At 39.0% G+C, this 24,304-nt stretch overlaps 1 protein-coding gene and 1 long non-coding RNA gene across 4 annotated transcripts in view; both read left to right on the top strand.

Annotated features, from left to right (window-relative positions):
• STX17 (syntaxin 17) overlaps positions 1 to 15,529 on the top strand; it is a 68,996-nt gene extending 53,467 nt beyond the window's left edge. For all 3 annotated transcript variants that reach the window (XM_069576063.1, XM_069576064.1, XM_069576065.1), the window contains exons 5-8: positions 541 to 656; positions 735 to 785; positions 10,822 to 10,908; positions 11,650 to 15,529. In XM_069576063.1, coding sequence (XP_069432164.1) covers positions 541 to 656; positions 735 to 785; positions 10,822 to 10,908; positions 11,650 to 11,889 — 494 coding nt within the window. In that variant the 3' untranslated portion in view covers positions 11,890 to 15,529. The remainder of the gene's footprint in view (positions 1 to 540; positions 657 to 734; positions 786 to 10,821; positions 10,909 to 11,649) is intronic.
• A 927-nt stretch (positions 15,530 to 16,456) lies between these two features.
• LOC138433417 (uncharacterized) lies at positions 16,457 to 23,822 on the top strand. The gene is made up of 3 exons (XR_011254297.1): positions 16,457 to 18,568; positions 18,936 to 19,016; positions 23,316 to 23,822. It is a non-coding gene; the product is annotated as an uncharacterized lncRNA (long non-coding RNA).
• The last annotated feature ends 482 nt before the right edge of the window (positions 23,823 to 24,304 follow it).

Below are 24,304 nucleotides of genomic sequence, written 5' to 3'. Positions count from 1 at the left end.
AGAAGAATGAAGGCACAGGCCAGAAAAATTACTCTGAGGAAAAGGATGACAGTATGTGCAAAAGGATACATATGGTAAGAGGTGTTTAATGACAAATTTACTATTACCAAAAGTGACTGATTTTTCATTGCTAAAAATGCATCATTTCCCTACTTTTAAAATCTTGTGAATCTGATGTTTATTACTAAAATAGCCAAAGAAAATGTTACTGATTTAGCAATGAAAAGTGTTATTTTGACTAGGTTATCTCTTCGTAGAACATTGGCCAAATAGAATAGTTCTACTTTATGCTACTTTAGCTTCTAGCCCTAGTTGTTCAGATTGGGTAAGTAGTATTTGTAGTAATTTTCTTAGATGATTTTGTAGAATAATTAAAGAAATAATGTTTGTTAACTAACCTCCCCATAGATAATCAATTTACTTTTAGCCTGAACTTAATTAGTAAGCATTTTGCATGGTAGTTGTTTCATGGAATTGATTCATGCTACCATCTTTCTAACAAAGCAGATATACTCTAAACATGAGGCTATGTTCATCCAGGAACATTTCACAGTACTGAAGATGAAGCTGATCCTCAGAGTATGACTCAGATTTATGCATTGCCTGAAATTCCTCGAGATCAAAATGCTGCAGAATCATGGGAGACCTTAGAAGCGGTATGTTAGAAATGATTTTCCTTTTGGCAACTGTGAGGCATGAAAGTAAGTAATTTCCTCTTTCTCTCTCTTTTTAAGGACTTAATTGAACTTAGCCAACTGGTGACTGATTTCTCTCTCCTAGTGAATGTAAGTATATAACTGTTTTTGACTCAGAGATGTTGGATTAATAGAATAGGAGGCTTTTATCAATTACTAGACTTCTGATTAGAATTTTAATAGAATTTACAATTTCTAAGACTGGTATTGAGCCTTAGACCGAAGTCTTAAGTGTCCTCAAATCCCACTTCAATTAAAAAAAAATTTATTAAGCATTTTTTTATATAGAATATACTGGGTATTAGGGTTATGACAAGATTGGATATAGAAATAAATGAATCCTGTTCTCTGCCTTCAGGGATTTACAGTGGGTGGCCATAAACTTGGACCCCACCAAAACTGAAATTTCAAGAATTATTGTTAAATGTAAAAATAAGCTATGAAAAGTATTATTGGCTCCAAGGAGAAGTGTTTAATTCCAAGGGAAATTTGCAGGTGTCATGGCACATTAAGAATAGTGTCATAAGATAGGTAGCATTTGCCTTCAGCCTTGGAAATTGAGTAAAATTTCCACAGGTGGGAATGAGGGGTGCAGTTGAAGATATCTAAACGAAAACATAAAGTAGAAAAGTGTATGGGCTTCCTGGGTGGCTCAGTTGGTTAAGAATCCGCCTGCAATGCGGGAGACCTGGGTTTGATCCCTGGGTTGAGAAGATATCCTGGAGGGAGGGCATGGCAACCCACTCCAGTATTCTTGCCTGGAGAATCCCCATGGACAGAGGATGCTGGCAGGCCGCCTGTGAGGCGGGAGACCTGGGTTTGATCCCTGGGTTGAGAAGATCCCCTGGAGGGAGGGCATGGCAACCCACTCCAGTATTCTTGCCTGGAGAATCTCCATGGACAGAGGAGCCTGACAGGCTGCAGTCCATGGGGTCACAAAGGGTTAGAGGACAACTGTCCTTTCAGGAATAACAAGTGTTAACAATGTGATTAATGCATAAGGTACCATGGGTAAACTAAGCAAGGAGATTGAGATGCCACTGAAAGCCATACCAAAGAATTTGAACTTTACTTTGTAGATATTAAAGAGCCAGTAGATTTTTGAGCAGATAGAGCAATGTGATATTCTGTACTTCAGAAAGATCACTATTAGCCATGTGAATAATTGCCCTGGGTGGGAGGAGAATATAGGTGGAAGGACCTTTGGAATCAATTCCAAGAGTTTCACTGAGTGCATGGCAATACAAATATTAATACAAAGGTAAAAAGCAGCCTAGAGGCATTTCTGGGGTCAGTTTATGAGAAATTGGAGACAGGTGCAAGAGTCAAAATAAATTAAGGCTTTTTTATTCTACATAATTGGATGGCCAGTGATACTGTTAACAAAGATTGGGGAACAAAAGTAAATTTGGTGGAAAAGATAAAACAGATTTTCTGTCATTATTTTTGTAAGTTACTCTTATTTTCCCTTCCCAGGAATTATGGGAAGGGGTGTGTGTGTGTGTGTGTGTGTGTGTGTATAGCATGTCTGTTTCTGCATATGCTTCTTCTGGGTTTAGTTCATTGTTCTTGATCAAACTATGAGTTAGGAGTTGTACATCTTTGAATTACGGTTTCCCTGACATCTGGCTTTAAATTATAGGACGTTCCTAGGTCATACAATCTCAGGTTTGGAATTGGAAAGGACTTATGAGGCCTATTAGTCTGATGCTTCTACTCTTGCTCCAGCTTCTTAAATAGATGATCTTTTGCCTCCTTTTCAACAATCACAGTGCAGAGATACACTCATTCCATTTGGAGGTGCTAACTCATAGAAGTTTTTTTCTTATGTAAAGTAAACTTTGATCTTAATAACTTCCTTCTGGTAGTTTAGCCCTCTGAAACCCTGTCCTGAAAAAGTCTTTTTTCCTTATAAAAGTTTTTCACCACAGCCAACATAATACTCAACAGTGATAAGCTGAAAGCCTTCCCACTAAAATCTGGAGCAAGACAGGGAGGCCCACTCTCACCACTTCTATTCACCATAGAATTGGAAAGCCCAACCATGGGAATCAGACAAGAAAAAAAAAGGTATCCAAATTGGAAGAGAAGAGGTAAAATTGTCAGTGTATGTAAATGACATAATTCTGTGTTGATGGACATTTAGGGTGCTCCCATGTCTTGGCCATTGTAGAGTGCTGCTGTGAACTTTGGGGTGAATGTGTCTTTTCAAATTGTAGTTTTCTCCAGATATATGCCAAGGAGTGGTATTTTTGGATCATACGGGAACTCTGTTTTTAGTGTTATGAGGAACTTCCATACTGTTTTCCAGAGTGACTGTACTAATTTACATTCTCATCAACAGTGTAGGAGGATTCCCTTTTCTCCACACCCCCTCTAGCATTTGTTATTTGTAGACCTTTTAATGATGGCCATTCTGACTGGTGTGAGGTGGTACCCCATTATAGTTTTGATTTTCATTTCTCTAATAATTAAAGATATTGAGCATCTTTTCACATGCCTGTTGGCTATCTGTATGTTTATTTCAATCTTCTGCCCATTTTTAGATTGGATTGTCTTTTTTGTTATTGAGTTGTATGCACTGTTTGTATATATTGGAAATTAATCTCTTGTTGGTCACGTCATTTGCAAATATTTTCTCCCAGTCTGTAGATTGTCTATTTTTTAAAAAGTGATTTTCTTTGCTGTGTAAAAACATAGGTTTGATTAGACCCCACTTGTTTATTTTTGCTTTTATTTCTATTACCTTGGGAGCCTGACTTAAGGAAACATTGCTGTAATTTATGTCAGAGAATGTTTGGCCTATGTTCACTTTATGATGTCTGTCTTACATTTAATTCTTTATGCCATTTTGAGTTTATGTTTGTGCATGGTGAGAGAGTATGTTCCAACTTCATTGATTTACATGTGGCTCTCCGATACCACTTGCTGAGGAGACTGTCTTTTTCCTATTGTGTATTCTTGCCTCCTTTGTGTGAGTTTATTTCTGGGCTCTCTAATCTGTGCCATTGACCCATGTGTCTGTTTTTGTGCCAATACTGTGCTGTTTTTGTTACTGTAGCTTTGTAGTATTGTCTAAAGTCTGGGAGAATTGTGCCTCCTGCTTTGTTCTTTATTTTGGCCGTGCTGTTGTACAGGAGACAGGGATCAAGACCATCCCCATGGAAAAGAAAGGCAAAAATGCAAAATGGCTGTCTGGGGAGGCCTTACAATAGCTGTGAAAAGAAGAGAAGCAAAAAGCAAAGGAGAAAAGGAAAGATATAAGCATCTGAATGCAGAGTTCCAAAGAACAGCAAGGGGAGATAAGAAAGCCTTCCTCAGCGATCAATGCAAAGAAATAGGAGAAACAACAGAATGGGAAAGACTAGAGATCTCTTCAAGAAACTTAGAGATACCAAGGGAACATTTCATGCAAAGATGGGCTCGATAAAGGACAGAAATGGTATGGACCTAACAGAAGCAGAAGATATTAAGAAGAGGTGGCAAGAATACACAGAAAAACTGTACAAAAAAGATCTTCATGACCAAGATAATCATGATGGTGTGATCATTCACCTAGAGCCAGACATCCTAGAATGTGAAGTCAAGTGGGCCTTAGAAAGCATCACTATGCACAAAGCTAGTGGAGGTGATGGAATTTCAGTTGAGCTATTTCAGATCCTGAAAGATGATGCTATGAAAGTGCAACACTCAATATGCCAGCAAATTTGGAAAACTCAGCAGTGGCCACAGGACTGGAAAAGGTCAGTTTTCATTCCAATCCCAAAGAAAGAAAATGCCAAAGAATGCTCAAACTACCGCACAATTGCACTCATCTCACATGCTAGTAAAGTAATGCTCAAAATTCTCCAAGCCAGGCTTCAGCAATACGTGACCCGTGAACTTCCTGATGTTCAAGCTGGTTTTAGAAAAGGCAGAGGAACCAGAGATCAAATTGCCAACATCCATTGGATCATGGAAAAAGCAAGAGAGTTCCTATTTCTGCTTTATTGACTATGCCAAAGCCTTTGACTGTGTGGATCACAATAAACTGGAAAATTCTGAAAGAGATGGGAATACCAGACCACCTGACCTGCCTCTTGAGAAACCTGTATGCAGGTCAGGAAGCAGCAGTTAGAACTGGACATGGAACAACAGACCGGTTCCAAATAGGAAAAGGAGTATGTCAAGGCTGTATATTGTCACCTTGCTTATTTAACTTATATGCAGAGTACATCATGAGAAATGCTGGGCTGGAGGAAGCACAAACTGGAATCAAGATTACTGGGAGAATTATCAATAACCTCAGATATGCAGATGACATCACTCTTATGGCAGAAAGTGAAGAGGAACTAAAAACCCTCTTGATGAAAGTGTAAGAGGAGAGTAAAAATGTTGGCTTAAAGCTCAAGATTAAGATCAGAAAACTAAGATCATGGCATCTGGTCCCATCACTTCATGAGAAATAGATGGGGAAACAGTGGAAACAGTGTCAGACTTTATTTTCTGGGGTTCCAAAATCACTGTGATGGTGATTGCAGCCATGAAATTAAACGACGCTTACTCTTTGGAAGGAAAGTTATGACCAACCTGCTGCTGCTACTGCTAAGTCACTTCAGTCGTGTGTGACTCTGTGTGACCCCATAGATGGCAGCCCACCAGGCTCCCTGTCCCTGGGATTCTCCAGGCAAGAACACTGGAGTGGGTTGCCATTTCCTTCTCCAATGCATGAAAGTGAAAAGTGAAAGTGAAGTCGCTCAGTCGTGTCTGACTCTTCACGACCCCCTGGACTGCAGCCTACCAGGCTCCTCTGTCCATGGGATTTTCCAGGCAAGAGTACTGGAGTGGGTTGCCATTGCCTTCTCCATGACCAACCTAGATAGCATATTCAAAAGCAGAGACATTGCCAACAAAGGTTTGTCTAGTCAAGGCTGTGGTTTTTCCAGTAGTCATGTATGGATGTGAGAGTTGGACTGTGAAGAAAGCTGAGTGCCGAAGAATTGATGCTTTTGAACTGTGGTGTGGGAGAAGAATCTTGAGAGTCCCTTGGCCTGCAAGGAGATCCAACCAGTCCATTCTAAAGGAAATCAGTTCTGGGTGTTCTTTGGAAGGACTGATGTTGAAGCTGAAACTCCAGTACTTTGGCCACCTCATGCAAAGAGTTGACTCATTGAAAAAGACTCTGATGCTGGGAGGGGTTGGGGGCAGGAGGAGAAGGGGACCACAGAGGATGAGATGGCTGGATGGTATCACCGACTCGATGGACATGAGTTTGAGTGAACTCCGGGAGTTGGTGATGGACAGGGAGGCCTGGTGTGCTGCGATTCATGGGGTTCCAAAGAGTTGGACACGATTGAGCGACTGAACTAAACTGAGCTGAGGTGTTTGTAGCAAACGGTCTTTCTCTAGTTACAGCCAGCAGGGGTACTCTCTAGCTGTAGTTGTGGGCTTCTCACTGTGGTGACTTCTCTTGTTGAGGAGCATAGGCTTTAGGGTATTCAGGTTTCAGTAGTTGTGGTGCCAGGCTTAGTTGCCCCACTGCATTTGGGATCTTCTCAGAACAAGGATTGAACCTGTGTCCCCTGCACTGCAAGCCAGATTCTTAAGCACTGGACCACCAGAGAAGCCCTCTTGCTTTGTTCTTTTTCTTCAGGACTGTTTTGGCAGTCCTGTTTTCATGATTGATTCTGGGTCTTTTATGGTTCCATATAAATTTTAGGATTATTTGTTGTAGTTCTGTGAAAAATGTTGTGGGAAGCTTGATAGCATTAAATCTGTAGATTGTTTTGGTAGAATGACCATTTTACCAATATTAAGTCCTTCGATCCAAGAGCATGGGATATCTTTCTGTTTCTTTGAATCATCTTTCCTTTACCAATGTTTTATAGTTCTCAGCATGTAAGTCTTTCACCTCCTTGGTCAAGTTTATTATACCTAAGTATTTTTTATGTGATTAAAAGGAATTTTTAAATTTTAATCTTATATCCTGATACCTTGATGAATTCATTTGTCAATTCTAGTAGTTTTTATGTGGAGTTATTAGGGTTTTCTATATACTACTCAGCTATAAAGAAGAAGGAAATAATGCTATTTGCAGCTACATATATGAACCTAGAGATTATACTAAGTGAAGTCAGAAAGAGAAAGACAAATACCATATGATATCACTTATACTTGGAACCTAAAATATAACACAAATGAACTTATTTACCAAATAGAAGCCGACTCATAGACATAGAGAACAGACTTGTGGTTGCCACAGGGGTAGGGAGTGAGGGAGGGATCGACTGGGAATTTGTGATTAGTAGATGCAAATAATTAATCTTATGTATAGAATAAATAAAGTCCTAGCCAATCACAGAGGGAAATATATTCAATATTCTTTTACTAAAACATAATGGAAAGGAAAAAAATTATTCAGTTTTTTGAGATCAGCATTATCCTTCCTCACCCAACCACACCTCAGCATATTTTCTTCTCTTAGGAACCCTTGATTCTCTAATGTTTTTTCTAGAGTCTAATTTCTCAGCTTTTCAGTACTAGTTATTTACTCTAGTTTGTGGATTTATTTCTCAAAATATAACACCTAAAATTGAGTACAGTACATTGTTTGAAGCATTTTCCTGTTTTATGCTTCTGAATCAGAAGCAGCAAAATGTTTGAAATTTCTGAGTTAGGTATCTGTACAATCTATTAATATAGTTGTGTATGAAAGAGAAGTATATAATAAAAATCCAAAAATATTTGTTTTTATAATCATGATTTATTCAATTTTTATAACTCATAATCTGATCTAGTGCAGTTTGTAAAATCTGTACATGTAGGGTTACACAAATATTTACATTTGCTGCAAATCATCAATATTTACACAATAAAATGGATGAGTTACAATGTATGTAAATTATACCTCAAAGTTGATTGAAAACTAAACATGTACAAGTTCTCATTCAAAAGGTGTGCATTGGTCTTCCAGTGAAATAGGCACATGAAAGGGAATTTAAGGGTTTGTGGCCATTTAACAAGTTATATTTCCTATTAGGTTATATAAGCAGCTCCTAGCCCCTAATCTAAGAAAGATTTGTACAAGAAAACTTTGGGTATAGCCATGGCTCTATACAGATGTCCTATTTATAACAGTCTGTGTAAGGACACGAGACAGAATGCTATTAGGCAAAAGCTCAAAGAAGAACCCCTGATTACTGTTCCCAGGGTGACTGAGTTCTCATGACCACATGGTCAAGGACTCAACAGAAACTCCATTTAGACATGATATGATTTGGAAACATAACTAAAGTGACCACATCCTTTCATTATCATCACATGGACATGATAGTATTTAGGCTAATTAACCATGTATTTATGGAATGCTTTTTGTGTGCATAGTATTGTGCTAAACTCAGTACAATGAAGAATAGAGAACAGTATTAAAAAAGAACCTATAGGACAGTCACAATAGTTATGCAAAATTGTGAATGTGCTTAATACCATTGAATTATACACTTAAAAATTGTAAATTTTATATATACTTTTACCATAATAAGTAAGCACTTGCAAAGCCGTTAAGAGATCCATGTATATTTCAGTAAATGTTAATTATTATCTACTAGACACCCTGCTTTTTTTTCTTCAGCCTTATTGCTCAAGTGCCCTCTTCTGTTCTTGTAACTGTGGAACCAGCCCTGTTTCTAGTCAAGAGGAACTAGGAAAACTCTGGGCCATTTGCTCAATAGCTTGTCACTATTGCTGCTCATCCAGTTTTGTCTCTACCTTTTGCATATCCTGTATGGCTTTTATACTTAAGTTTTACTCCCAATGCATAAAAACTGGGTTGTAATTGATTAGATCAGATTCTTCCATTTATTATTTATGTGACCTTCAGAATGTTAACAACACTTAGCTTTGTAAATTGATGGGAGGACTCCATGAGATATTGTCTTATTTCTCACTCCCTTCCCTACCCTTGGAGTAGGAAATGCCAATCCACTCCAGTGTTCTTGCCTGGAGAATTCCATGGACAGAGGAACCTGTCAGGCTATAGTTCATGGGTCACAAAGAGTAGGACACAACTCAGCGACTGACACACACACACCATTCCCTACCCTGACCCCACTGCATTCTTGCCTTTGTCCCTCCCTGTTTGATTCACTCTTTGCTTAGAATTCCACTTTTGCCACCACCAATACCTTTAGACATTTTAGTACTGTAGTTCCTATAGTCGCTTTCCTATTACTGGAATCCCTTAATGTCAACACCATACTTACCCACCCTGCTTATTGCCTACTCTAGGCCAGTAGACTCTGCCTGTGTATCATAGTGTTTATGTGCTTGTTTCTGGGCTTTTCTCTGTATATGAGTGCATATAATTAAGTTTAGTATATTCATATTATCTATCTTTGGAGCTCAGAACCAAGATAGCTTAGTTGGTTGGGATCTAAGACTAAAGCTGGCCTTGAAAGCTGGCTGGAACTTAGAGAGAGAAGAATAAAGGAACATATTTGGAATTTTGGCATTAGTTTCTTAAACCTGTACTTTCCAGGCACATTAATAAAACTGTACAACTACCAACAAGGGGAAAACAGTTCTTCATAGTTTTGACTTCAAATGCCCAAATTGCATTCTGCTTGACAAATATTAACTTAATAAATCACATTTCCCCCCAGAATCTTAGGTGCTCTTATAACTGCTTATTAAGATTTTGTTATTTTTTTCAGGCAGGTAAGGAAACCTAAGTCAGTGTTAAATCCATAAACATATTCTTAGATTCTTTGGAGAATTGTTTTCCTTTAAAAAAGAAAGTCTATTCATTACTCTAGTTTGAGAAAACTACAGTGATCCTCATAAATAGTTTAAATAATTGTTAAAGGGATGCTGAGAACAATATGAGGTGCCAGTGTTAAGTTGATGGTTGTCAGATTTGCGAGGCCTAGGTCAATGAAAGCAAACATAAGTAAATCAGAAGCAAAAGGGAAGGTTGGTAGATAGGGGTGAGGAGGCTTTGTTGTTCGGGGCTTGGTGTCCTGTAGTAGAATAAAGTTGTGTATGTATAGTTTGGCCCAGCATAAAGAGTGGACAAATAGGATCCAGATTGAGCTCTGAATGGAGTCTAGTTTGGCATTTAGTTGGGGTTGAAGAGGGATTCTCTTCTATTATCTGTGAATTAAAAAAAACCCTCAAAAGTAAATAGTCTATATGTTGATGTTTACATCAACATGGGTTGATGCTTACATGGGTTTATACATGTGCGAGAACTAATCAAAGGATATGCCCTAAGAATTGGTTGTATATTATATGTAAATTCCATATAAATATAGTTTTCTAAAAATGGGAATATGTTCCTCTGTCAGGTAGTGAGTTCTTGTCACTGGAGATGTTTGAGCTGAGATTCAGTGGCCACTTATCAGAAGTGGTATAGTGGGGTTTCACATAGCTGAGGGGAAAGTTGCACTTCCACCCAGAGATTCCATGTTTCTGTTGTGTCAGCACAGATGTTGCCATTTTATGTAGAAGGCTTTATTAATATGTTTGATCTGAAACATTTTAATTTGTCATGATTTTTAAATGTACTGAAGTGTACAGGTGTAAAACATGGGACAGTAAGTTTGCTCACTGCTCCCTTGTGCATATCACAAATGGAACAATTTTATGGCAGGTCAAACCATATTATATTTTTACTCCTAAAACATAATAACTTGTGTTTATTGGATCAAGGGCATTTAACTCCTGAGACAGATTTGTCTGTTTTAAACTGAATCTTCAAAGAAGATAAGTTAGAAAGGCTTTTGGTTTGATTTTTTTTTTTTCCATCAAACCTCACATGACACGTAAACGCTTATTTGGATGTTTTTCCTCCCGGAAAGTAGATTCATTTGGAGAATAATATGTTTGTATGTTAGAATGCATTTTAGTGTGAGATGCTTTGTCCTATAAAGGTGCCACCCTTTTCTTGTCTAATAATTAAGTCACCCTCTTTTTTTCATATAAGTGAATTTGTACTTTCAACATGGTTTATCAGATGCTATTAATGAACCGCTATTAAGACTGCAAGGCTGCAGTACCCAGGGCTCTGATTACAGGAATTAAAGTAGTGTGTATTGGCTGACTGCTGCTCCCCAGCAGGAACGTTCACTCATAATTCCTTTGCATCTAGTCTCAGCAGGAGAAGATTGACAGCATTGAAGACCATGTCAACAGTGCTGCTGTGAATGTTGAAGAGGGAACCAAAAACTTGGGGAAGGTAAGATTCTGCTCCTGCTGACAAATCAATGGTACTCTGGCTCTCAGGAATCCCTAGTATTAACCCAATTGATCTGTTCTCTTTAATGTTGAGGGAACCAGCAATTAAGAAAATAAGGAAGAAATGACACATAGGTAGTGCAGGAAATCAATGGTTGTTGTAATATTCTACTCTAAGATTCCTTCTGTTGGGAGAGACATTTTTTCAGAGAGAGAGTAAACTGGAGCCCTGCTATATGGCACTTGGTGTTACAAAATAATATTTTCAGGGGTCCAGGAGAGGAGTAGAGAGGGTTGTCAGAATCCAGTAGGGGCCAAAGTTTAGGGACGTGACAGCACACATGGTGTGGGTCCATCTATTTCCCATAGAATGTGGCTTTTAACCCCAGGTACATAGCATGGAGTAATCTGTGTGCAACATAAAAGCTTTGGGAGTATCTGTGGCTACTGAAACTGTTTAAATAAGCTAGCTAGATAGTTAGTGAATTGACTGTTTTGCAAGTAAAATCAATCTGTAGCAGTCCACTCTTTGTAGCTCATTTCTCTAAGTTCTGAGATCTGGAGCAATTAGAGTACCTGTGGAATACTTTCTCCCCTCCCCCAACCCCAGAACAATCTCTAAGGTTAATTATGTACCACGAGTTAAAGAGGCATTGCCAGGAGTAATGAGAGGAAAATGCATATCACCACAGGGAGATATTCTCAACTCAATTTCTAAATTGAATTTTTTTTTTTTTTACAGGCTGCAAAATACAAGCTGGCAGCTCTGCCTGTGGCAGGTGCACTCATCGGAGGAGTGGTAGGGGGTCCGATTGGCCTCCTTGCAGGCTTCAAAGTGGCAGGAATTGCAGCTGCACTTGGTGGTGGGGTGTTGGGCTTCACAGGTGGAAAATTGATACAAAGAAGGAAACAGAAAATGATGGAGAAGCTCACTTCCAGCTGTCCAGATCTCCCCAGCCAAACTGACAAAAAATGTAGTTAAAAACCAAACCGGTATTATTGGTGCCAACATGTCTATCCTAATGACGAGCTTCGCTGCTGTTGGACACCCAGTCAGCTTTCAGAACATGATTATATCCCAATAGTGGCTGTAGATGCTCAAGTGGAATTGAACTGTGATAAGAGGATATATTTTTTTGTTTGCTGGGGTATTAATGGGGATGTGAGAAACTGAGGAGCCTGGACTGAGGGTGTACAGTATTTGTCAGGTAAAGTTAAAGAACTGCCAGGGAGCAGATTTTCTACTTGGAAATGTGAAAACTGAACCTATAACTTTGATCAGGACTTGTGATCTGTAGACTTGTTGGGTTATGGAAGGACCGTTTTCAGAATATTTTCTTCCATGACCCTGACTTGGAGACTCCAAGGCTAAGCATATTGTAAATATGCTTCTTTAACTCCTAAATATACATTATTTAGACAGTTTAGCAGAGAAAAGAATGGAAGTTCAGGAGCTTTTCACATCAAATAGGGAAATCAGGATCTAGCAAGGGGCCCAAGTGAACTACATAATGGAGTCCATTTGGTGAGCCCTATTGCCATTTGGTCTAACACTATTTTCCAGTAAAGGAAATAAATATTGTAAGAAAATGGAAAAAAAGGCCCAATTTCTCCTTCAGGTATCTTAATTTGTGACACTAGCTTCTTCTCTCTTCTGCCTTTCTGTAAATAAAGAACACAGAGTCTCAAGTCAGCCTATCTCTTAACACCTCAGAACTCCCTCTGCCTTTCCGTAATTTTGAAAAGTTCTTTGACTTATGGGATGAATTCTGCCATGTTTAATGAAGACTTTTCTCATAGTCTTTTTTTTTTTTTTTTGTATTGTAGAGAGCGGTGTTGATCTCCAAACATTGTTAGAGTTTGGGCTAAAAAATAAGCAAGGCGGGGATAACCAGATCATTTCTTGGGGCATCTTACAATTTCAAGGGGCTCATGTACTTGCCGTGCAGTGAGTCTTTGATCCTATTTCTTTTGTCTTTTCAGCTGGCAATTGGAGGAGCTAAGAACTAGCTTTCTACCTCACTTCCAGTACTACCATCCTTTTCCCTAGGTTTTACTATCTCCTGTGCTTTCCTTCACTTTGTACAGCTGCATTTCTTCCTTAGAACAGCATTCATGCTTGCCTTTTCTCACATTCAAGATTGATGATGGACAAGGCCTGGTGCCAAGACTCAGTCCTGGGGGAGGATTTGTGGTGCTAATTTCAACACTTGACATTGATAGCAAGCATGACCCACCCCAACCCAATGTCTGTCTCAAATAGCAGGGAAATTTTAAATTTAGGAAAAAAGAATTTAAGATTATGGGCAGCCTCATCCTGTACCCTCAACTCATCTGAAGTAGGAAGGAACCACCTTTTGCCTTGTTCTTTATTCTTTTCTGAGGACAGAGGAAAGGGCACCTATACCATAAAAGATGTGAGCTCTCTGCTCAGGAACCAGATGGATTCATCAGGTGGTTGAATGGTTTATCACTTCTTTCTTGCTGAGTTTACTCTTAACAACTTTTATTGATTGCTGCCTTTTACCTGTATGTCTAATCTAAAGAGACCTTTCTCTTTCATACTTTTTGCTTCTCACCAGTGAATTCCAGTGAGGCAACATACCATTTCTTATCGTTATTGAATAACTGGAAAACATATTGGTCCCTGCTGACTTGTATCTTTAGTATAATACCAGGAGGGGAGTACTTTGAATAAGCGTCAGATTCTGATCCAGTATTTGATATTAGATACCTGTGAGATTGGGATAATTACTTTTGAGCTCCACCTTTTTATGTTTTCTGATCCTTGCTGTCCCTTTAACACAGGATGTTCAAGCCAGAATGAGGATCAGAATTGCCCAGGGTGCTAATTTAAAACAGAATTCCTATACTTCAATCCCATGGGTTCTAATAATAGCCATTCTGATCCTGTCAGCTAAAATGATAAATTTAAGATATAGTTACATCAAGATTCAGCTGAACTGCTGAATTCTGTAATTTCTAGTATTCTACCCTTCAGCATAGCCCAGTCTTCATCACTGCATATTATTCCTATTCTGCCAATCTAAAATTGGTTAGCTCACCATCTTAACAGCACTAGGGATTCATTATACTGTCAGGGTGGTTTTTGCTCAAGACCTGGTGGAGGAAAGAGGCCTATTGTTGACCCTCACATTTTGTTTTGGGATCTTTCCTTTTCACTGAGCTAGTGTGGGCCATCAATGTATGTGCTCATATAGGCCTTGAATTTTTTTTTTTTACTGCTCATCAGGATGGGACTGTTACTCTAGTGGAGTAATATTTTATGCTTAGGTAAGTTACAGTCCTTTTTTAAAGTTTTATAATTCAAAATTATTTAGAAATTGTATCTAATTTCCTCATTAAGAGAGCCTAATAGCAAAATTTTTGTAAGAAATTTCTATAAGTGTTTAATCAACTATGAATGATATACCTATAAACTGTGTTAGAAATATAAATTAGCCAGTATGACACAGAAACCAGTCTTAAAATTGAATTTAATGCCCTGTAGTATCAGATTAAATTTATCTTCTATATGATTCATGTATTATTTTTACTGCAGCAAGTTAGAGGTAGGGAACATTTTAAGTTCTTAAAATTTACTGAGGCTTATTTGGTTACAGGCAGCATTCCTACAGCCTTGTTGATATAATAACCTGAGAATTTCTCAGTAGAGCAGAGACTGAAACTTTTTGGTTGTAATCTATAGTAAAAAAAAATGCATTTATATCAAAACTCAGCATATGCATCATGGAACAATACTGTATGTTCAGTATACTTTGTTTTTTGTTGTTTTGGCTTTTAAAATATGCTAGTTGTAACCTATGAAATTGATTTCATAATCTACCAGTAGGTGTTGACATTTAGTTTCTTAAAAACAACAAAGCCCATATAGAGGAACTGATACTTATGGAATATTTTCTGTTGGTCAGGTACTTCACTAGGCATTTTATAGGTAAGGAAACTGGGTCTCAGAGAAACTAAATGATTTGCAGATGGTTATTCAACTGCAAAAAGGTGAAGCCAGGATGTAAACTAGGTCTGTTGAACTACAAAAACTTCTGTACTCTCATACTGTGCTGCTTCTGTATATAAAATTGTGATGGGCTAGTCACTCTGCTTCACCCAAACACCCATATATTCTGTAAGGTAGCAGCAGCAGGCTTGGTTTGAAATTACATGTGCTATTCATTTACACTTTTCTTAAAATCTTCTTTTTCCTCACCAAGTGTCTAGCAACCTCAGAGTTTTTAATGGTTTGGACAGTAAAGAATTTGCCTTCAGTGTAGGAGACCAGGGTTCGATTCCTGGGTTGGGAAGATCCCCTGAAGAAGGGAATGGCTACCCACTCCAATATTCTTGCCTGGAGAATTCATGGATAGAGAAGCCAGGTGAGGCTGCAGTCCTTAGGGTCACAAAGAGTTGGACACAACTGAGCGACTAACACACACACATGCAATGCAGAAGTACATAGTGGTGAATCTGGTCCTTAGACTATAAAAGTGTTTCCATCCCACACGTATCCTACATATTTCCTTATCTTTGTGGGTCACAGTCATCACTTAAACAGTGTTTTTTATATTGAATTTTAAAATAAACTCTGAAGTAATGTTTTAAAACAATTATAACTCATAGAGTCAAGTTATTATCCTTTACCATGGTACCCTTGGGAGGCCATGTACTTACTGTAGTGATGCTAGTATTACTTAGAATATTTTTGAAACTTTTCTTTTGGAATTGGCTTTAAAGACATTTTACAAATCATGTAAAAAAAGCCACCTCAGTGTTTATTAGTCACAGATTATGCTCCTTTATCCTTATGACGTCTTCTTTCCTTAGTTTTGCTTTTCTTGTGCTGATTTAGCTCTTCTACCCACCTGTGCAGGAGCCAATAACCTAAGAAGCCCCAGAAGATGGGTGTGTTGGCCAGAGTTCCAGGAGCAAGAATTTCAGGTTATACTGAAACTGAGTGCTGTGTAGGGAGAATTCTGTGAATCCAAAAACCATCTTCTGTGGGCTGCATAAGTGCCATAAGTAATTTGCACAGGAGTAAGGACTGCAGTATCTATGACTCACAAGAGGCTGTAGAAACTTAAATATAAACAATTGTGTACAACATTTTTCTCCAGTGAAAGTCACAGAAGCCAAACCAAGCCATTCTTTGTTCTCAGGGTCCCCGTTGCCCTTCATGGCTGCCACTCAAAATCTCTGGGAAGAAGGACGAAAAAGAACTTGGGGAAGTTGTTCTCCTGTAAAACGGCATTTTCTTCTCTTGTGATGAAGTATGACGTGGTGGCTATCAGTACTTGAAACTTTAATTAGTGAGAGACCTAATAAAAAATAGGGAAGCTTCCCCAGTAGCCTAAATTAATGTAAACAGTTCAGGTTTTGTTTGTGTTTTTATCAACACGTCATGTTTCTAACAGGAGTTTCTTACTATTTATACTGATTAATTTGACGCCATTTTACAAAGACACTTCTTGGGTATTATAAACAGTCAATGGTAAAAGATCCACATATTATCTATATTACTGCCCTCAGAAATTATTGGTATAGACAAGAAAAACATCTATGCAATATTAACAAAAATAAATTTATTTAAAAACATGAAAAGTGTCAAAGGCAAGTGATTTCCCCAAGGTTAAAGCTACTTAACACAAAAGTTAGAATTAAAACCATGGTCCAAGAAAAAAATCCTCAAATAATTTAACTGAGTTTCTGTTATGCCATATCAAGTTGCTTGCTGAAGTTTGTGGTCTTTCAGACCAACATTAACATTCCAAATCAGTCAACAGCTCTAGTGGAAAGAGAATTCACTGGGGAATCAGGTCAGGGTTTTAGTTTTGTCTTTGTCTATTGTAGTAAGTATTTACTCAGGGTAGCTGCTTTCTCCCATTCTCTAGGCAGGGATTCCCCCAACCTAACATTGTCCATTCTTTATATTTAGCTTCCTCCTGGGTCTTGTCAACTGTTTGAATATTAGTTTTTTTTTTTTCATTTCTTATATCTATTCATAGCCATCACTCTAATAAAAGACTATATTACCTCACATCCCCTACCTCATCCTCCCCAACTTTAGACCGTTCCTCACATCACCGCCACAAAAGTCATCTTTTATTTTTTGCTGAAATATTTTCAGCAGCTCCTATTGAATAGCTGATCAAGTTTTTCCCTTCCATATTTTGGCCCCAGCTTGTCTCTTCAGACTTGCTACTCACCATATGACAGTGCCACTGAAAACCAGACATTCTATAAGAATGATTTTAAGCTTTTTCTATGGTGAAGGAAGAAAATGGTTATAAACTATGTTTACATTTTTTCCAGACTAATTTCTGTAACAGTACATTTTACAAAACTAACCAGCTGAGTTTTAAGCTTTTGAACAAGCCTAAAAGTTGTTTCCTAAGGAGAAGAAATCTTTTGTCCCCCCCGCAAGAAGAAAGTATATTCAATTTCTTAACCTTCAAACAATGTCAGTCTTGCCACCTGTGCATTGGATAGCCAAAGCCATGAGGATTTTAATTTAGCAGCATAGATAATTCCAGACTAGAACTGACTGTTGTCAAGCTCCTGTGAGAAACTTGACTGATCAATATTTGAGGAAAGCGCTCAAGAGTACATTTCTCAAGTACTAGAGATTGGTTAATCACTAAAAAAGATGTTTACCTGGGCTTCATTAATTAACCCCCCCAATGATGTCTTCCATTTTATTATTAAAACCTTTGGTGTTAGCAAGGGTCAGCACAAGAAAAGGCCCAACAGAGAATTTCTACAATTCTGTAAAGCCTCCTGAGTTTACTTATTGTGTTGCTGAGTGGTGCTTATTTAAGGAAACATGCAATAAATTTACTTATTCAACAAACATTTAACTGAATGCCTGTTGTATGTTGGGTGCCAGTGCCATATGTAGAAAAATATTAGACCTATAGAATCTACCCTTATAAACCATTCAGGCTAGTGAATTCAGACACTCAAAGCAAGTAAATCACCATAAAACATGGTAAGTACCCTAAAAAAGGAGAGCAAAGTATGAAGATACAGAGAATGGAGTGACTTGTTCTGCCTGGAAAAGAAGGGGAAGACTTTGTAGAACATGGGTATTTGAGCAGTGCTCCGAAGAAGAATATGCCTGACTGAAGACTGGATTTGTAAGCTTTCAAATGGCAAAGGAATTGCAAGTACAAAGGGTTCAAAACATGAACAAGTATAGTGTGCTTAGAGAAAACGAAGGAGTTAAATGTGAGTGATGAAGCTGGTTAGACCTACAGACCAGGGTCGTTTTTATATGTGTGTGTATGTATTTAATATATATACTTAATAATTATTTGTTTAAATGGATTATTTGTATCAGATAAGACTGTTACAACTCTCTAAGTTCTTTGCTTTGCCTTCCTTGCCAGAGAAGTTAGTAATAAAACTCACTTTTACCTGGGCTCTTGGTACATTCAGCATATTTGCTTTTCTTCCCCACGTGTAAGAAATGATTTGTGCTTTCTTGCCTCTGTTGTGAGATCCCCTGCTTGACACAGAATGTCTGCTTTCTTCCTATCCTGTTATTCATTCCCTAAATATTTATTGAAAACCCACTGAGAAAATAGTCATGAAATTTACTTTTGCCTTTTAGTGTCCAAGACCTTCATGGCCCAGTTTCCCTTCTCTATGTGAGTATTTCTTGGTAACTGCAATTCATTTGGCTTTCATTTTCACTTGGGGCTAATTCTGCAGTGTTTTATAACTTAATAGGTATAAAATTCTTTCATTTGTGGTAGTGTGATCTCTCCAACTAGAATGCTAGCTTCTTACAGGGCAGGGACTGTATCATCTGCTTCTTAGAGTATTTTACAACACAAAGTACAGCAATGAAAAGGGAAAAAGAAGCTATACCCCTGTTAGTGATTTCTTGATGATGAGTAATGAGGTCATGGCATGTGTGTTTTGCTGTTTACAGAGATGTGTATTGAAATGTTAAAAAGCTTTCTAAGACATACCAAGCCTTTGCTCAGCCCTCACTTTTGTATATTAACATAGGAATGAATGATGCAACAGAAGAAATCTGGAAAACATCTTTGGGACTTGGATATCATGAACTGAAATTTTCAGAATTTGGAGGTAAAGGTATTTCTCTTTTTCCAATTAAAAGTCATGAGTTGGAAGAGAGAAGATATAAATCACTAAAGGAATGATGTGGGAGAATTGGGTTTTCTGTCTTACCATAGAATTAGTGGTGTCAGAATAGTAGGAAACCAAGAATTTATAATCTGATGGTCTAGTATTGAAACAGAATAGTGGCAGGAATTTAATTGCTCTGTCCGGCAAGCAGAGATTGCAATTAGGTAAGGGCAAGGTTCAATCTAGGAAGTAGGCATTTGACAGGATTTGAACCAAGGTTTCTAATACTCAGGGTCATGCCTGTCAGTTAATGGGAATGAAGAGGAATGAAGTGCTCCTCACTTACTAATTCTCCATAGGTCTTAGTTCCTTTTCTTTCCTTTCTAGGTTTTATTGTGTGTAACAGATTGCTGCCTCTTTTCTGGGTTAGGGTGGGGGTCAAGAATTCAGGACTTCCTTAGTGATCCCCTCCTTGCATCCCCAACTCCCTGTTGGTAACTTACCCATCTTACAGGGTGGTTGTGAAGATTTTAACATTTATACATATTGAATGCCTAAATGGAGCCTGGCCCATAGTAACTACAAATGTTAGTTGCTACTGTTGTTGTTGCAACTATTATTATTTTTCCCTGAAGTTTAAAGGAAAGGCACATTAATGAAAAATTAACGTGAATAGTGTTAGCTGCTGCTGCTGCTGCTAAGTCGCTTCAGTCGTGTCCGACTCTGTGCGACCCCATAGACGACAGCCCACCAGGCTCCGCCATCCCTGGGATTCTCCAGGCAAGAACACGAGTGGGTTGCCATTTCCTTCTCCAAGGCATGAAAATGAAAAGTGAAAGTGAGGTCGCTCAGTTGTGTCCGACCCTTCACGACCCCATGGACTGTAGCCTACCAGGCTTTTCCGTCCATGGGATTTTCCAGGCAAGAGTACTGGAGTGGGGTGCCATTGCCTTCTCCAGAATAGTGTTAGGGAGACACCTAAAATGAGTGGAAAGTGGAAATGTTAGTCGCTCAGTCGTGTCTAACTCTTTATGATCCTGCCAGGCTCCTCTGTCAATGGAATTCTCTAGACAAGAATACTGAGTGGGTAGCCATTCCTTTTTCCAGATGAATCCTAAAATAACTTTAAAATGGCTTAGTTACTAAGAAGTGGTATAATGATGACAGATGCTTGATAGAAAGTAAATCTTAATCTCAATTAAGAATGATACCCAAACATGAAAAGGTGTGGCTCAGATGGTAAAGAACCTGCCTCCTATATGGGAGACCCAGGTTTGATCCTGGGGTCGGGAAGATCCCCTGGAGAAGGAAATGGCAACCCACTCCAGTATTCTTGCCTGGGAAATCCCATGGACAGAGGAGCCTGGCAGGCTGCTATCCATGGGTCACAAAGAGTTGGACTGAGCAACTGACATACACACTTAGTAACAGGGTGATCATCTATTCCAGTTTGTCTGGGACAGTCTTGATTTACATCTCTTGTCATGGTGAAATTATTGCTTAATGCTCCCTTTCACTCTCAAATAACTTCAACTGGATAAAAAAATTAAAGTGTCACCCTAGTTTCACTGGTAGTAGAAGTAAGTGTGAAATTACAAAAAAAACAAAAAACAAAAAAACCCAAACCTGTATTTTGAAAGAATTTCTAGTTTATAGGCTCAGATTTAAAAAAAAAAAAAAAAGCATCCTAAGGTTAGTGAGAACCTGTATATGTGATCATGAAGTACTACCAGCAGTCTTTGAGGAACTAGGAAATAAAACATGCCAGAACACAGCTTGGGCAAAAGTCTAAAATCCAGGCATAAAACTAGATTTCAGAGAGCAGGGAATTTACCTTCTAATCCTAGGAAATTTCTGAAGTGGACTGTTCAGCATTGTATTAAATCAGAAAGCTGTGCTCATCATGAAAGCATGAAATATGAAGAACTGATTAAGTCAGAATAGAGGCCTTGTTTTTTTCCTTTACTATGTGAATAGCCAGGGATGTCCTGCGCTATCCCTCTTCTTGGGCAATGGTTAGGGCAAGATAACAATCATGGTGTCAGGCCTCCAAGACTGATCTGATCTTACCTAGCCAAGTATACACGTAGCATCAGGAGAATGGGCATACAGCTTTCTGCCTGGAACCCATCCCAATAAGTAAAGCACATGAGAGACAGCACAGATAGGCTGTTATCTGTTAACTGAGTGGCCGAGTTGGGAAGGAAACAACAGGGCAGTAATTACTAGTAATACTTTGCTACTGAAGTAAGACACTAATAGAAAATCACAGCAGCCTCTATTAATGTAATGGGGCTTCCCAGGTGGCACAAAGAATCCTCCTGCCAAAGCAGGAGACTTAAGAGATGCAAGTTTGATCCCTGGGTCAGGAAGATCCCCTGGAGTAGGAAATGGCAACCCTTTCCAGGATTCTTGCTTGGAGAATCCCATGGACAGTCTGTGGGGTTGCAAAGAGTTGGACACCATTGAGCATGCACATATGTATTAATGCAATTCTCCTAGAGGGGAGAAGTTTAGGAAAGTATAGTTCTTTCTGTTCCTATGCAAGAAAACCACTTAGGAGAAGATTCCCTTGACCCCCAAGGCTGTACACACACCTCCATGCCCCTGTGGTTAACTCAGAACAGCACCTAAAACATTCTATTATAATTTTTACTTATCTGTTTAGCTCCTTCACTCAACTTGGAAGTCTGTGACAGTAGGGGCAATCTCTTATTCACTATTGTATCCTTATCCTGGCAACAGTAGATTCAGTTCAGTTCAGTCGCTCAGTCGTGTCCAACTCTTTGCGACCCCATGAATTGCAGCATGCCAGGCCTCCCTGTCCATCACCAGCTCCCAGAGTTCACTCAGACTCACGTCTATCGAGTCAGTGATGCCATCCAGCCATCTCATCCTCTATCGTCCCCTTCTCCTCCTGCCCCCAATCCCTCCCAGCATCAGACTCTTTTCCAATGAGTCAACTCTTTGCATGAGGTGGCCAAAGTACTGGAGTTTCAGCTTTAGCATCATTCCTTCCAAAGAACAGCCAGGACTGATCTCCTTTAGAATGGTCTGGTTGGATCTCCTTGCTGTCCAAGGGACTCTCAAGAGTCTTCTCCAACACCACAGTTCAAAAGCATCAATTCTTCAGCACTCAGCTTTCTTCACAGTCCAACTCTCGCATCCATACATGACCACTGGAAAAACCATAGCCTTGACTAGACGGACCTTTGTTGGCAAAGTAATGTCTCTGCTTTTGAATATGCTATCTAGGTTGGTCATAAATTTCCTTCTAAGGAGTGTCTTTTAATTTCCTGGCTGCAGTCACCATATGCAGTGATTTGGGAGCCCCCAAAAATAAAGTCTGACACTGTTTCCCCATCTGTTTCCCATGAAGTGATGGGACCAGATGCCATGATCTTAGTTTTCTGAATGTTGAGCTTTAAGCCAACTTTTTCACTCTCCCCTTTCACTTTCATCAAGAGGCTTTTTAGTTCCTCTTCACTTTCTGCCATAAGGGTGGTGTCATCTGCATATCTTGGAGTTATTGACATTTCTCCCAGCAATCTTGATTCCAGCTTGTGCTTCTTCCAGCCCAGCGTTTCTCATGATGCACTCTGCATATAAGTTAAATAAGCAGGGTGACAATATACAGCCTTGACATACTCCTTTTCCTATTTGGAACCAGTCTGTTGTTCCATGTCCAGTTCAAACTGTTGCTTCCTGACCTGCATATAGGTTTCTCAAGAGGCAGGTCAGGTGCTCTGGTATTCCCATCTCTTTCAGAATTTTCCCCAGTTTATTGTGATCCACACAGTCAAAGGCTTTGGCATAGTCAATAAAGCAGATGTTTTTCTGGAACTCTCTTGCTTTTTCGATGATCCAGTGGATCATCTCTGGTTCCTCTGCCTTTTCTAAAACCAGCTTGAACATCTGTAAGTTCACAGTTCACGTATTGCTAAAGCCTGGCTTGGAGAATTTTGAGTATTACTTTACTAGCATGTGAGATGAGTGCAATTGTGCGGTAGTTTGAACATTCTTTGGCACTGCCTTTCTTTGGGATTGGAATGAAAACTGACCTTTTCCAGTCCTGTGGCCACTGCTGAGTTTTCCAAATTTGCTGGCATATTGAGTGCAGCACTTTGACAGCACCATCTTTCAGGATTTGAAATAGCTCAACTGGAATTCCATCCCCTCCACTAGCTTTGTTCATAGTGATGCTTTCTAAGGTCCACTTGAAATTCCAGGATGTCTGGCTCTAGGTGAGTGATCACACCATTGTGATTATCTTAGTCGTGACGATCTTTTTTTGTACAGTTCTTCTGTTTTGTCAAGAGAACACACTGATCCTAGCTAAACACCCTCTTCCAACAACACAAGAGAAGACTCTGTACATGGACATCACCAGATGATCAATACCGAAATCAGACTGATTATATTCTTTGCAGCCAAAGATGGAGAAGCTCTATACAGTCAGCAAATACAAGACCGGGAGCTGACTGTGGCTCAGATCATGAACTCCTTATTGCCAAATTCAGACTGAAATTGAAGAAAGGAGGGAAAACCACTATACCATTCAGTTATGACCTAAATCAAATCCCTTATGATCATACAGTGGAAGTGAGAAATAGATTCAAGGGACTAGATCTGATAGATAGAGTGCGTGATGAACTATGGACCGAGGTTCGTGACATTGTACAGGAGATAGGTGTGAAGACCATCCCCATGGAAAAGAAATGCAAAAAAGCAAAATGGCTGTCCAAGGAGGCCTTACAAATAGCTGTGAAAAGAAGTGAAAAGCAAAGGAGAAAAAGAAAGATAAAATCATCTGAATGCAGAGTCCCAAAGAACAGCAAGGAGAGGTAAGAAAGGCTTCCTCAGCGATCAATGCAAAGAAATAGAGGAAAACAGTAGATTAATTCTTGCCAAATGGTAAGTGTATGTTTTGTAAACCACATGTGGTATTTTGTCAATTCACTCTAGTCTGTCCTTCCACAAGGCTGAGTGACTGAGAAAGGGTCAAATCCACCTCACAGAAAATGTGTCATGTTCATGGGAAAGTTTCCAGCACTTCTGCAGGACTCTACACTGCCCAAATGGGCATTCCAGTGTCATTCTGAAAGTTATGTATCTGTGGGTTGGTTTAAGATTTTAATCTCTTCTAGAATAAAACTCTTAAGACTCCATAATCAGTTTAGGATATAGGATGAAATGTGACTAGCTATCAGATAATTGGGATTCACAGATGATGTACCCAAGGCCATTCCAGTTATGGGGATGCTTTGTTGTCCCTTATTCATTCATTT

The sequence above is a fragment of the Ovis canadensis genome, chromosome 2 (assembly GCF_042477335.2).
Source record: "Ovis canadensis isolate MfBH-ARS-UI-01 breed Bighorn chromosome 2, ARS-UI_OviCan_v2, whole genome shotgun sequence".
In the NCBI taxonomy this organism is placed as follows: Eukaryota; Metazoa; Chordata; class Mammalia; order Artiodactyla; family Bovidae; genus Ovis; species Ovis canadensis.
Note: the sequence above shows the minus strand (reverse complement) of the source record. Positions and strands in the feature narration are given on the sequence as shown.